Source organism: Microcaecilia unicolor, chromosome 8 (genome assembly GCF_901765095.1).
Source record: "Microcaecilia unicolor chromosome 8, aMicUni1.1, whole genome shotgun sequence".
Lineage (NCBI taxonomy): Eukaryota > Metazoa > Chordata > Amphibia > Gymnophiona > Siphonopidae > Microcaecilia > Microcaecilia unicolor.
Window position 1 is genome coordinate 24,989,502 of NC_044038.1, and position 14,657 is coordinate 25,004,158.

At 45.7% G+C, this 14,657-nt stretch overlaps 1 protein-coding gene across 1 annotated transcript in view; it reads right to left on the minus strand.

The window, feature by feature from the left end:
• The window catches only part of TRRAP (transformation/transcription domain associated protein), a 342,568-nt gene that overhangs the window by 58,185 nt on the left and 269,726 nt on the right, over positions 1 to 14,657 (minus strand). Inside the window, exon 60 of the mRNA XM_030212524.1 lies at positions 10,344 to 10,545. Coding sequence (XP_030068384.1) covers positions 10,344 to 10,545 — 202 coding nt within the window. The remainder of the gene's footprint in view (positions 1 to 10,343; positions 10,546 to 14,657) is intronic.

Below are 14,657 nucleotides of genomic sequence, written 5' to 3' on the forward strand. Positions count from 1 at the left end.
TCTGCCTACCAGTGGCGTGGGCACAGGCCCTCTCACTTTAGGCTCAGGCCCACCCATAAGTGGCACATCTCTGATGTGACTGTCGAGCAAGCCTCATCACCAGAAGACTCCCGGCATCTCTCCCTCCCTTCCCCCCACAGGAATTTTGGCAGCTGTCAACTAAACTCCCCACCCCACCCCAAACTCTGTACCTTTTCAATCTTTCAGTGTTTCGTGAACAGTGACTCATACCCACAACGCATGCCAGCCAGAGCCTTCCCTCTGATGGGACTTCCCGTTTTCACAATAGTGGTACCAGGTCAGAGCAGAGGGAAGGCTCTGGACTGGTGAGAGCAGTGGATGAGTCACTGGTTGCAGACAGCGAAGCACTTAAGACTTGAAAAATTCCGAAGGGGAGGGTGGAAATGAGAAATTTTTGGTTGCCTGGGTGAGGGAATGAAGGAGAGATGCCAGATGAGATTCCTGTGCCCACCCACTTTAGGCTCAGGCCCACCCAAAATTGGGTGTCTGGCTACACCCTTGCTGCCTACCATGGAACCCGTTGATCTTTAAAACCAGTTGGAGGTGTCGAGGGGTGTTACACACCCCACGGATACAATAAGTGATACTAAAACTGGAAATCAGTATGTTAGTGCCAAGTTATTTTTTCCTACCTTCCTGAAGTACAACATAACACACATTAAGACAACATCAGGTATTACTACTGCAGTATTTTAAAAGATTTTTTGATAGATTGTCAGGATATTTTAAATTTTGTACATTTGTGTAAATCATGTGGTTTACCATGTCAGCAACAAGAAATTATTTACAGCATTTCGTGAGTGGATGATGACATGCAAACAATATATTATCCATACCAATTAATTAGTCGATAAGTAATTCAAAAATAAAAGGTTTAGCTTGCAAATTGTCAAATGTCTTGATATTTGGTAGGAGTGGCCTAGTGGTTAGGGTGGTGGACTTTGGTCCTGGGGAACTGAGTTCGATTCCCGGCACAGGCAGCTCCTTGTGACTCTGGGCAAGTCACTTAACCCTTCATTGCCCCATGTAAGCCGCATTGAGCCTGCCATGAGTGGGAAAGCGCAGGGTACAAATGTAACAAAAATAAAATAGATACTATTGGAGATTCTACATGGAATGTTGCTCCTATTGGAGATTCTACATGGAATGTTGCTATTCCACTAGCAACATTCCATGTAGAAGGCTGCGCAGGCTTCTGTTTCTGTGAGTCTGACGTCCTGCACGTATGTGCAGGACGTCAGACTCACAGAAGCAGAAGCCTGCGCGGCTACATTGGTGGAATAGCAACATTCCATGTAGAATCTCAAATGGTAGCAACAGTGGAGGAGTGGCCTAGTGGTTAGGGTGGTGGACTTTGGTACTGAGGAACTGAGTTCGATTCTCACTTCAGGCACAGGCAGCTCCTTGTGACTCTTAACCCTCCATTGCCCCATGTAAGCCGCATTGAGCCTGCCATGAGTGGGAAAGCGCAGGGTACAAATGTAACAAAAATAAAATAGATACTATTGGAGATTCTACATGGAATGTTGCTCCTATTGGAGATTCTACATGGAATGTTGCTATTCCACTAGCAACATTCCATGTAGAAGGCTGCGCAGGCTTCTGTTTCTGTGAGTCTGACGTCCTGCACGTATGTGCAGGACGTCAGACTCACAGAAGCAGAAGCCTGCGCGGCTACATTGGTGGAATAGCAACATTCCATGTAGAATCTCAAATGGTAGCAACAGTGGAGGAGTGGCCTAGTGGTTAGGGTGGTGGACTTTGGTACTGAGGAACTGAGTTCGATTCCCACTTCAGGCACAGGCAGCTCCTTGTGACTCTTAACCCTCCATTGCCCCATGTAAGCCGCATTGAGCCTGCCATGAGTGGGAAAGCGCGGGGTACAAATGTAACAAAAAAACAAACAAACAAACAAACAAACAAACAGTATTAGGGCTCAACACAGTCGTTTCAAAAGCCAATCTCGCCTCCAAGGGGTTAAAAGACAAAGGGATTCTTGTTGAGTTTTCAGGGGCTGGCTGCATGCTCTCTGGTTTACCATGGTAGAACTAGCCCTCTCCTAGTAATTTTAAGCTGCAGGACTCCTAAAAGTAAATAGCCTCCTCCACACCCAATCACGTCCGCTACCAAGCAACAGAAGTAACCACAGGTTGCTTGTGGGAGCTGGACTTTGACATTGGAATATACAGGTAATTAGTGAAAACCAAGCTGAATTGTAGAAGCCAGACTATAACAAGCTTTTTGGAACTAACAATAGATCTATTCTAATTACATAATGGCAACTTTTTCTCCCACTGAAGGATAGGAGAAACTTGCAAGAGCTTTTATTACAGCAAAAAAAAAGCACTACAGCAGCAAGAAAACCCTGAGATCCTTCTGTGTACGAAAATGTACAATTAACAATGGATAACTGTTCCGCCCTTTTGAAGGAAAGAGTTGGGAACATTTTTTGTTCATTATAGAAAAGGGCTGAAAGAATTTAGCTCTGTGGTCTCCTGTCTAACCCACAACAAACTCAAACTTTACTGTCAAAACAAAGATTCTTTGTGTCTTTTGCCTCCAATGTAAGGATGTGGTGATTTGGAAATAAAAATGTTAGGAAGTGAAAATCAAATCAACATAGTAACATAGTAGATGACGGCAGAAAAAGACCTCCATGGTCCATCCAGTCTGCCCAACAAGATAACTCATATTTGCTGCTTTTTGTGTATACCCTACTTTGATTTGTACCTATGCTCTTCAGGGCACAGACCGTATAAGTCTGCCCAGCAGTATCCTCACCTCCCCAGCCCTGCCTCCCAACCCCGGCACAGACCGTACAAGTCTGTCCAGCACTATCCCCACCTCCCAACCACCAGTCCCGCTTCCCAACCACCGGCTCTGGCACAGGCACAGACCGTATAAGTCTGCCCAGCACTATCCTCACCTCCCCAGCCCTGCCTCCCAACCCCGGCACAGACCGTACAAGTCTGTCCAGCACTATCCCCGCCTCCCAACCACCAGCCCCGCCTCCCGATCTTGACTAAGCTCCTGAGGATCCATTCCTTCGGCACAGGATTCCTTTATGCTTATCCCACGCATGTTTGAATTCCGTTACTGTTTTCATTTCCACCACCTCCCGCGGGAGGGCATTCCAAGCATCCACTACTCTCTCCGTGAAAAAATACTTCCTGACATTTTTCTTGAGTCTGCCCCCCTTCAATCTCATTTCATGTCCTCTCGTTCTACCACCTTCCCATCTCCGGAAAAGATTCGTTTGCGGATTAATACCTTTCAAATATTTGAACGTCTGTATCATATCACCCCTGTTTCTCCTTTCCTCCAGAGTATACATGTTTAGTTCAGCAAGTCTCTCCTCATATGTCTTGTAACGCAAATCCCATACCATTCTCGTAGCTTTTCTTTGCACCGCTTCAATTCTTTTTACATCCTTAACAAGATACGGCCTCCAAAACTGAACACAATACTCCAGGTGGGGCCTCACCAACGACTTATACAGGGGCATCAACACCCCCTTTCTTCTGCTGGTCACACCTCTCTTTATATAGCCTAACAACCTTCTAGCTACTGCCACCGCCTTGTCACACTGTTTCGTCGCCTTCAAATCCTCAGATACTATCACCCCAAGATCCCTCTCTCCGCCCGTACCTATCAGACTCTCCCCGCCTAACACATACGTCTCCCGTGGATTTCTACTTCCTAAGTGCATCACTTTGCATTTCTTCGCATTGAATTTTAATTGCCAAACCTTAGACCATTCTTCTAGCTTCCATATGTCCTTTTTCATGTTTTCCACTCCCTCCGGGGTGTCCACTCTGTTACAGATCTTAGTATCATCCGCAAATAGGCAAACTTTACCTTCTAACCCTTCGGCAATGTCACTCACAAATATATTGAACAGAATCAGCCCCAGCACCGATCCTTGAGGCACTCCACTACTTACCTTTCGCTCCTCAATAAATGCATACTTGATGTTGTTATTCAGTATCAGGAATTTGGAGTAGCCAAATGGTTAATGCAGTGGGCTGAGAACCAGTGGCGTGGCTAGGTAGGGCCACTGGGGCCTAAGCCTCCACTCAGATTTCGTCCGAGCCCCTGGTTTTGCTGGCAGGGATCCCCAACCCCCGCCAGCCGAAGACTTCTTCAGCACTGGTCTCCTCGCCTCCCCGCTCCGCCACATCCCACAGCACCAAATACCTTTGCTAGTGGGGGTCCCCAACTCCCGCCAGCTGAAGCCTTCATCAGCGCCGGTCTCCCGCGCACCGCGTTCACTGCCCTGTATTTTCTTCTTCCTGACATTTTGTGCACGCTCCTTTAAGTGAAATTAAAGGAGCATGCACAGAACGTCAGAAGGAAGAAAGCACAGGGCAGCGAACACGGCGCGCCAGAGACCGGCACTGAAGAAGGCTTCAGCTGGCGGGGGTTGGGGACCCCCGCTAGCAAAGGTATTTGCTGCTGTGGGGTGCAGCAAGGTAAGGCAGTGGGAGGGGGAGCGAGACGGCGGGGTGGCAGACTAAAATGTGCCCCCCCCCCCCCCCCAACCACAAGGTCTGGCTATGCCCCTGCTGAGAACCTGGGGAAACGTGTTCCACTGCAGCTTCTTGTGATCCTGAGCAAGTCACTTAACCCTTCGTTGCCCCAGATACAAAAACTTAGATCATGAGCCCACTAGGGACAGAGAAAGTACCTGAATATAATAAATGTAAACCATTTTGATTGTACAATAGAAAAGGTGGTATAGCAAATCCATGACCCTTTACCCTTGGTCAACCTGAATTACAATGAAACAAACTGCAGGATGGGAAGCAGACTTAGGTATCCTAGAACATATTTCATCATTTATTTATTTAGATTTTGCACACACCTTTTTTCATTAGTAGCTCACGGTGAGTTACATTCAAGTACTCTGGATATTTCTCTGTCCCAGGAGGGCTCACAATCTTAAGTTTGTACCTGAGGCAATGGAGGGTTAAGTGACTTGTCCAAGGTCACAAGGAGCAGCAGTGGGATTTGAACCGACCACCTCTGGATTGCAAGACCAGTAAGCTAACCACTAGGCCACTCCTCCACTAGCAACATTCCATGTAGAATCTCAAAAGTGGCAACATTCTATGTAGAATCTTCAATAGTAGCAACATTCCATATATTTATTTAGATTTTGCTCACACCTTTTTCAGTAGTAGCTCAAGGTGAGTTACATTCAGGTACTCTGGATAGTTCTCTGTCCCAGGCGGGCTCACAATTTAAGTTTGTACCTGAAGCAATGGAGGGTTAAGTGACTTGCCCAAGATCACAAGGAGCAGCAGTGGGATTTGAACCGGCCACCTCTGGATTTCAAGCCACTAGGCCACTCCTCGTTTGTCTTGGCTTCAAAATTATAGCCTCCTGTACTCCCCAGGTGTACACTTGAAAGGAACACGCTGCAGGTTTCTCTGCTGATCAGTGGAACGTTCTTATGAAACATTCTGTTCGAGGGTTCAGAGTGCTTGTTCGTTGCAACCTCTTCAGACCCTTGACCATCAGGCAAACTGGGGCTGGTGGAAAGCTGCCCTCCAAGCCAATCCTCGCCCCCTTTTTTGCTTGGAGTCAGCAGGGGTAGCAGACAGCGTGCCCTCTGGTAGTCTCTCCCCTGTGCACAATGCGTTAGATGTTGTCGGCGCTGACAAATGTGTTTCCTGCTCCAAGTACATTTCACTTAGTAAGGTATTTTCATCTGGTCCCAAGAGTGGTATTACTCTACAGCTATGAAAAGTTATCAGCAGAATCTACTCTGTTCCAGCATTCAATGTCTATGCCTAGGTTAAAAAGAGTTACAGTCACAAAAGCACCACACATCTGTGTTTTCAGGTACAACACAATCACCTACCTGAAAGGGGGGGGGGTTCTCCTTAGACAGCAGGATAAATCGCACACACACACACGCGCAAGTGGGTTTCATCACCCGAGAACAGTGGTTCCCAAGTCCGGTCCTGGGGAACCTCTCGCCAGTCAGGTTTTCAGGATATCCACAATAAATATGCATGAAAGAGATTTGCTTATAATGGAGGCAGTGCATGCCAATCAAGCTCACAAATATTCATTGTGGATATCCTGAACAGCTGACTGGCAAGGGGTACCCCAGGAACGGACTTGAGAAACACTGCCCTAGAAGAACTTACAGGGTAAAGGGTCATGGATTTGATATACTGCCTTTCTGTGGTATAACCAAAGCAGTTTCAAGTTTTTATTATATACAGGTACTTTTTCTGTCCTTAGTGGGCTCACAAGCTAAGTTTTTGTACCTAGGGCAATGGAGGGTTAAGTGATTTGCCAAGGGTCACAAAAAGCCACAGGAGGAATTGAAGCTCCCCAGACTGTCAGCCCACTGCACTAACCATTAGGCTACTCCTCCCAGACTCTCAGCTCACTGCACTATTAGGCTACTCTTTACAGACTCCTGTCATACTGAAGGTCCATCTAGCCTGGTATCCTGCATCCAACAGTGGCCAATCCAGGTTACAAGTACCTGGCAAAATCCCAAAGAGTAGCAAGGTTCCATGCTACAGATACCAAGGATAAGTAGTGCCTTTCCCTGTGTCTACTTTAATAGCAGCTTATGGACTTTTCCTTCAGGTACTCGTCAGCCTTTTGCAAAACCAGATATGCTAGCTGCTTTAACCACATCCCTGGCAACAAGGTCCTAATTGATTAAACAATACTACCATGTAACTTCATGGATTATCCCCTAGTTGTACTTTTCGAAAGACTGAAACGGTAACGGAATTCAAACATGCGTGGGATAAGCATAAAGGAATCCTGTGCCGAAGGAATGGATCCTCAGGAGCTTAGTCAAGATCGGGAAGCGGGGCTGGTGGTTGGGAGGCGGGGATAGTGCTGGACAGACTTGTACGGTCTGTGCCAGAGCCGGTGGTGGGAAGCGGGACTGGTGGTTGGGAGGCGGGGATAGTGCTGGACAGACTTGTACGGTCTGTGCCAGAGTCGGTGGTTGGGAGGCAGGGCTGGTGGTTGGGAGGTGAGGATAGTGCTGGGCAGACTTATACGGTCTGTGCCAGAGCTGGTGGTGGGAGGCGGGGCTGGTTGGGAGGCGGGGATAGGGCTGGGCAGACTTATACGGTCTGTGCCAGAGCCGGTGATGGGAAGCGGGACTGGTGGTTGGGAGGTGAGGATAGTGCTGGGCAGACTTATACGGTCTGTGCCAGAGCTGGTGGTGGGAGGCGGGGCTGGTGGTTGGGAGGCGGGGATAGTGCTGGACAGACTTGTACGGTCTGTGCCAGAGTCGGTGGTGGGAAACGGGACTGGTGGTTGGGAGGCGGGGATAGTGCTGGACAGACTTGTACGGTCTGTGCCAGAGTCGGTGGTTGGGAGGCAGGGCTGGTGGTTGGGAGATGAGGATAGTGCTGGGCAGACTTATACGGTCTGTGCCAGAGCTGGTGGTGGGAGGCGGGGCTGGTGGTTGGGAGGTGAGGATAGTGCTGGGCAGACTTATACGGTCTGTGCCCTGAAGAGCACAGGTACAAATCAAAGTAGGGTATACACAAAAAGCAGCAAATATGAGTTATCTTGTTGGGCAGACTGGATGGACCGTGCAGGTCTTTTTCTGCCGTCATCTACTATGTTACTAAACAATTGGCTCATATTTACCCATTCTACTCCATTCAAGGTTTTGTAGACATCTATCATATCCCACTCACCCGTCTCTTCTCCAGTCTTTTCCTTCTATGAAAGGAATTCCATCCCATTTTGGTCACTCTTTTTTGAGCCTTTTCTAATTCTGTTATATATTTTTCAAATACAACGACCAGAAACTCGAGGTGAAGTCATACCATGGAGCGATAGAGAGGCATAATAATATTCTTTTATCTGATGTCTTTAAGACTAACATACCCTATCCGACACTGATGTGGTTGAGTGTTTTTCTCTTTGGGGGCACACGGCAAATATGGGGGCTATCAATGTCTGAGTGCTGACAGCATTATGTTTTGATAAACACTAAAGTCAATGCTTCTTTACTTCCACTCTTCGATGATGGCACAAATAAGATAGAATCCTTCACCTTCTTCAGACAGGTACTAATTAATGTTTGATTCCAATGGGTCATGTTCACACTCAAAGTCGAGGGAGATAAAGATGCTCAGCGCCAATGAATCCAACGTCTGGAGCAGCTTAAAGTTCCTTTAAATCTTATGCCTCTGATGCCAGTGAACATGGATCAGTCTTAGATGGATATGGGTATGGATCGTGCATTTGATATACTGCTTTTCTGTGGTACAACCAACATAGTTTACTTACTATATACAGGTACTTTCTCTGTCCCTTGTAGGTTCACAATCTAACCCTCCCTGTTTACTAAGTCACGTGGCAACGCTAACACAGCCCATTCAAAGTTTGTTGAATCTGGGGCAATGGAAGGTTGGGTGAATCTCTTCATAAAGGTGATTAATAAATCCCGATAAATAAATAAAATAAGTGTTTTGTCCAGGGTCACAAGGAGCCGCAGTGGAATCGAACCCATTTCCCCTGGCTCCTAACATTAACATGAAAGAAACTAATCATTCAGAACACACATTCCATCCATCTCTCTCAGGGTTTTAGACCACAGGACAATGATTCGAGGCCCGCCCGGCCCAGATGCATGCTTTATCCAGCAAAAAAAATAACAACAAAATTACTCCCTGAAGCCCTAATTTTGATAGGCAGTCTGAAACAAGTGCGTTTTTAAAGCTGATCTGACAACATGTCATCTAAGCCATTAAGTATGTACACATTGTGCAGTTAGGCATAAGCACTTACTTCAGCTATACAGTTTGTATAAACGCTTGCACCTAAATGCTAGAAAAACTGCATAACTTACAATTTTCTATAAATTATGTGCAGAAGTGTGAGCCCCCTCATGTGCTGCCCAGACTCTGCTATGTGTATGCTGACATGTCAAACACACGTTAAGATATCTGCATATTTACAGAATAGCAATTAGCTGGATTTTTAGTATTTACGCATGTATGTGCCAATATTCTAATCATTTGTGTGCGTTATTTGGCGTATAAATGTTGGTAATTGGTGTTGTCACTCACACTGTTATCAGACTACCTCACATCCACCCAAGATGGAGAAAAAAAGCCTCAGCCTAGCCGCTCAACCAGCCTGACTTACAGACTATAAGGTTTGAGCTCGGCTTCCCATCATATGGCTTAGGAAAAAAAAACTCTTTATCGTTTCACACATCAGCATCAACATTTATTCTCCAAATTTCTGTGCCCGGTGTATAAATCTCAAATTTTCTCTATACAGTGTGTGTGTCTCTCTTCTTCCTCAGATCAATTATTTGATAGTTCTTTGATAAAGTCAATTTCACATACATAGCGATTGGACTTAAAGCTAAGTGTTGTCTGAAGGGTACACCGGGGCTGAATATGAACTGACTCTATATATGTGAAATTGACTTTATCAAAGAACTATCAAATAATTGATCTGAGGAAGAAGAGAGACACACACACTGTATAGAGAAAATTTGACATTTATACACCGGGCACAGAAATTTGGAGAATAAATGTTGATGCTGATGTGTGAAATGATAAGTTTTTTTTTTTCCTAAGCCATATGATGGGAAGGCCGAGCTCAAACCTTATAGTCTAAGTCAGGCTGGTTGAGCGGTTAGGCTGAGGCTTTTTTTTCTCCACCTTGAGTGGATGTGAGGTAGTGTGAGCGACAACACCAATTACACACAGCTGGTGCAAGGCTGGGTTTTTAATTTTCTATTTATTAAGATTAGCTAGAGTGAAGTATAAATGTTGGTGCCTGTTTTATCCAATTACCCCTATACAGCCACTTGTATCCCAGGATGAGAAATGCTTAGATTTATTTTTGTAAACATCAGTACACATGTTTATGGAGTTTCTGCTCCACAGAGATTCCATACCATTTTGTACTGAGTCAAGATTTAATAGTTTTAAAAGGAAAAGATGGAAATAACAAGAGCAGATCAATAATAGATGCACATAAACCTTTATTTGTAGAAAAGCAAACTAATACATGGGCAAAATACTTAAGTTTGCTTTTCTACAAATAAAGGTTTATGTGCATCTATTATTGATCTGCTCTTGTTATTTCCATCTTGGAGTTTGCAGATCATCTGCCCTGTTGTTTTCTGGCATAGTGTTAAAAGGGTGCACAATACCTAACTGTAATCTTTGAGAACCATCATTTATTATAGCAATGGCAAATGTAAACTGTATGGGCAAAATACCAATGTAAAAGATTTAAAATGCTCTCAAATTTCATAGAGCTACAACACTATACTGTCTACCCTTGGTTTCCAGCCTTACCTTTGCCAAGTACTTTCTTGATTTGCTCTCGTTCTGGTGACGGCAGGCATGAAGGTAACATGTGATAGCTGACACCCCAAGATGAAGCTGGCGTTCCTTCACAAAGATGTTTTCCAAGTAGTCCCCCCACATTGCCCAGGCCTTCACAAGTACATCATGCATCTGGACAGCAGCTGAGAAGGCTTTGTTTGCATCCTCAGATCTGTAGCAGAGAGGAGATGGGGGAGGTGGACAAACTTAATGAAAACTGCTAATAATAATGCTATATGGTTAATTTCATGTCCATCTTCCTGCTAGGATAGCAGGTCTCAAGTCCAGCCCTCTAGGAAGACAGAACAACTATATTATGCAAACTAAACTGGTTCTTCAACCAAGAGTATGCAAATATATCCAGATACACATTCATTGTGGGGGATTCTGAAAACCAAACCTATTTATGGTTCTGAAGCTCCTCAGTACCTCTCCACTCTCATCTCTCCCTTCATTCCTCCCCGGGAACTCCATTCACTGGGTAAAACTCTCTTATCTGCACCCTTCTTCTCCACCGCTAACTCCAGATGCCGTCCCTTTTATCTTGCTGCAGCATATACCTGGAATAGACTTCCTGAGCCGGCAGGTCAAGCTCCATCTCTGGCCGTCTTCAAATCTAGGCTAAAAGCCCACCTTTTTGATGCAGCTTTTAACTGCTAACCCTTACTCACATTTCAGGTAAACACCTACAGGATAACAGCATGCCTCCCCAAATAGTCCTGCATCTCTCTTCAAAAATGAGATGTATCAGTCCCAGCTGACTAAAGGAACAGGAAAGTCATGCCATTCCTTATTCAGTATCACAAGAATGCAAGGTGCTCTGTATCAGTCGGCCATGCCAAGCACCAGCACCTGTATACACACCCCACACAGAAGGAAAGTGTGTTGTAGGACAAACACGCACAAAACAACAGGGGTGAAAGTGGAGCAAATTCCAAATGACTAAGGCAGACAAGGAGTAGGAGCACCCAAAAAGTTTATTCGCCAAAATAAACTGACCCAAATGACCCTACTCGAGCCGTGTTTTGGTACAAGGCCTTCTTCAAGGGTCAATATAGTTCAGGTAAATCAGCAACACAGAAAATGTAAAAACCAATAAATACTGGAGCTCAATACACACGTGCCGTTGAAATCAGTCTACTCTAGCGTTCCCTTATTTTCTTTGTTATTTTTATAATTTGATAGTAAACTGCTATGTTCTTCCCTCTGATAACTGCGGTATATTAAGTACTTTTAATAAACAAACACTGGTCTGACATGATTTCGGCTCACTCCTCCCGAAACTCCTGAAGACACCCTCTCACAGGGGGAAGAGAAGAGCAGACCAGCCTCACATCATTGCGAAGCTTGGGAGCCAATGGGCACTCTAGCTGACAAAGGAAGGACTTCCTGTCCGCACTAAAGGAAGATTGGCATGCATGAAAGCGGGACTTCTGACTATATTGCTGACGACCAGGCCAGTGCTCTCTTGAAATGGAAATCTCCATGAAAATAGACAACCAGAGGCTTTTGGCTTATTCTCCGGCAATTGCGGATGCTTAGTTTCCCCCAATTCTTTCACCAAGTTACTGAGATCTTCTCCAAACAGCCACTTGCTCCGAAAGGGTAGTTTAACTAGACGTAACTTTGATGCTGTATCCGCTGTCTAATGCCGCAACCAGAGTTGCCGACATGCTGTGACAGCCAAAGACATACTGCGGGCTGTAATATGTCATAAACAGCATTCACCTAGTAGGCCAACCGTGCTTCCTTTTGGGCACTATCCAGCTTATTTTCAAAAGAGATCGCCGGCCATATTCTGACACAAATTGGGAGATGGCTGGTCAAATCGGTATAATTGAAAGCCGATTTTGGCCGGCTCCAACTGCTTTCCGTCGCTGGGACAGGCAAAGTTCCCGGGGGCGTGTCGGAAGGGTAGCGAAGGCGGGACAGGGGCGTGCTTAAGAGATGGGCGCCCTCGGCTGATACTGGAAAAAAGAAGGGCGGCCCTGGCAAGAATTTGGTCCACTTTATTTGGTCCCTTATTTTCAGGTTCAAGTCCCAAAAAAGTGTCTGAACTGACCAGATGACCACAGGAGGGAATCACCTCCCCTGACCCCCCCAGTGGTCACTAACCCCCTCCCACCTTCAAAAAAACAACTTAAAAAACTTTTTTTGCCAGCCTCTATGCCAGCCTCAAATGTCATATTCAGGTCCATCGCAGCAGTATACAGGTCCTTGGAGCAGTTTTAGTGGGTGCAGTGGACTCCCCCCCTACCTGTTACACGTGGTGGAAAATAGGAGCCCTTCAAAACCCACCCGAAACCCACTATACCCACATGTAGGTGCCCCCCTTCACCCCTTAGGGTTATGGTAGTGGTGTATAGTTGTGAGGAGTGGGTTTGGGGGGGGGGGTTGGGGGGCTCAGCACCTATGCACCTGGGAGCTATTTTTTTTTTTTTTTTAATTTTTAGAAGTGCCCCCTAGGGTGCCCGGTTGGTGTCCTGGCATGTCAGGGGGACTAGCGCACTACAAATGCTGGCTCCTCCCATGACCAAATGCCTTGGATTTGGCCGGGTTTGAGATGGCCGGCCTAGGTTTCCATTATCGGCGAAAACCGAGGCCGGCCATCTCTGACATTTGGCTGGCCCCAACCGTATTATCGAAACGAAAGATGGCCAGCCATCTTTTTCGATAATACAGTTGGGCTCTGCCCCTTTGCGGAGCCAGACCCGAAAATGGCAGGCGCCATTCGATTATGCCCCTCTATGGCACCCATCTTGTTTTGCTAATTACTGATACTAATTCAGGCATGCTCTTGCTACAAATGAGCTACACACTGTTGCTTGAACACCCCAAAAGGCCACTTAAAAGGCCTGTTTAGTGAACATTCTAGTTTCCTATCCTGTAAGTCTTCTAGGGCAATGCCCCATTCCACTGACAAGGTGGTCTTCTTAATCACCACCACAACCAGGGAATCCACCCTGGGAAACTGCAATGTATCTTTCCCCTCCGGATCTAAGGGGTAGAGGCGTGTCTGGTGAGACCCATTCTGTTGTAATCAGGTCCTGAATGTCTGGATGTATCAGGGAGGCCTTAGAAGGACCTCGAAGCTACCTCATGACCAACAAAGAAGGAACTCCTGATGCCAAAGCAGAAGGCTCCTCAATGGAAAGCACTGCCAATGCCTCAGAAATAAGAGTACTGAGCTCCTCTTTATGAAACCTTTTCAGTACTTTTGGATCATCCCCCCTCCTCTAACAGCTCCTTCGCTCCTCTGAATAGATCGAGGCCACATCAGGTAAGGAGGGAGAAGCAGGGATAGCCTCATGTGCCCACTCCTGGAGTTCTAAACAAGATCTCTTAGGAGCCAGAGGGGCAGCAGGGTGAGAAACTGAAGCACCTTGCAGCAACTCTGGCTGTCCGTGCTTCAGTAAATAGGCCTGATTTAAGAGTAATATAAATTCCGGAGAAAACAAAGGTCCCAATGAAGCTGAATGCTCTGTTGGGCCCTGAGGCTGCAAAAATGGCTGTTGTGCTCAGAGTGTGATCAGACAGAGGCTGCTCCTCAATGTCTGTCGGGCCCGACAAAAATGGCATCCATTCCTGTGCTCTCCTGCATCGTGTTTTCAGGATAGCCACCAAAACTGTGCATCAGATAGATTTAAATACCATGAAAGCAGTGCATGCAAATCTATCTCGTGCATATCCACTATGGATATCCTGAAAATCTGATGGTGTGCTTTAAGGACTGAAATTGAGAAGCACTGCTTTAAAGCTTAGAATAAATAAAGCCTTTTCCCTAGCATGAATTAATCTAGATACCTTATCTAAAAAAAATATTTTGTTCAGCCTAACATGGGCCCACTGTAATTCATCTTGGCTATGGTAACCTAACATCTGCAAACACATTTCTTTGTCCCATCTAGTATATTCGGGATGGAGGCGGAGGTTTCTGCTACTTGTATGAACTTAATGATTCATGCGTACGTGGAATTTACCTATGAGAGATTAACCATTTCTTTAAACAGCTGTTACAAAAATCAACAGGGTATCCAGATGGCTCTGAGTCAACAGGGATGAATTTAGCCAGACCAGACATTAAAATCCTTCAATTGCATAAGCTAAATTTGTAGTTACTCTTTCTATTTTATTGGACTAGAAAGTACAGTAGAAGTCACTACAGAAAGAGATCAAACCAACCTCTCCCCAGATGACAGTCGTCGGCTAACCTTAGAAATACGATGTTCTGTTGGGATTCCCCAAAGTTTGATCTTATTTTGCTTCTCAACATTCAACAGAAAC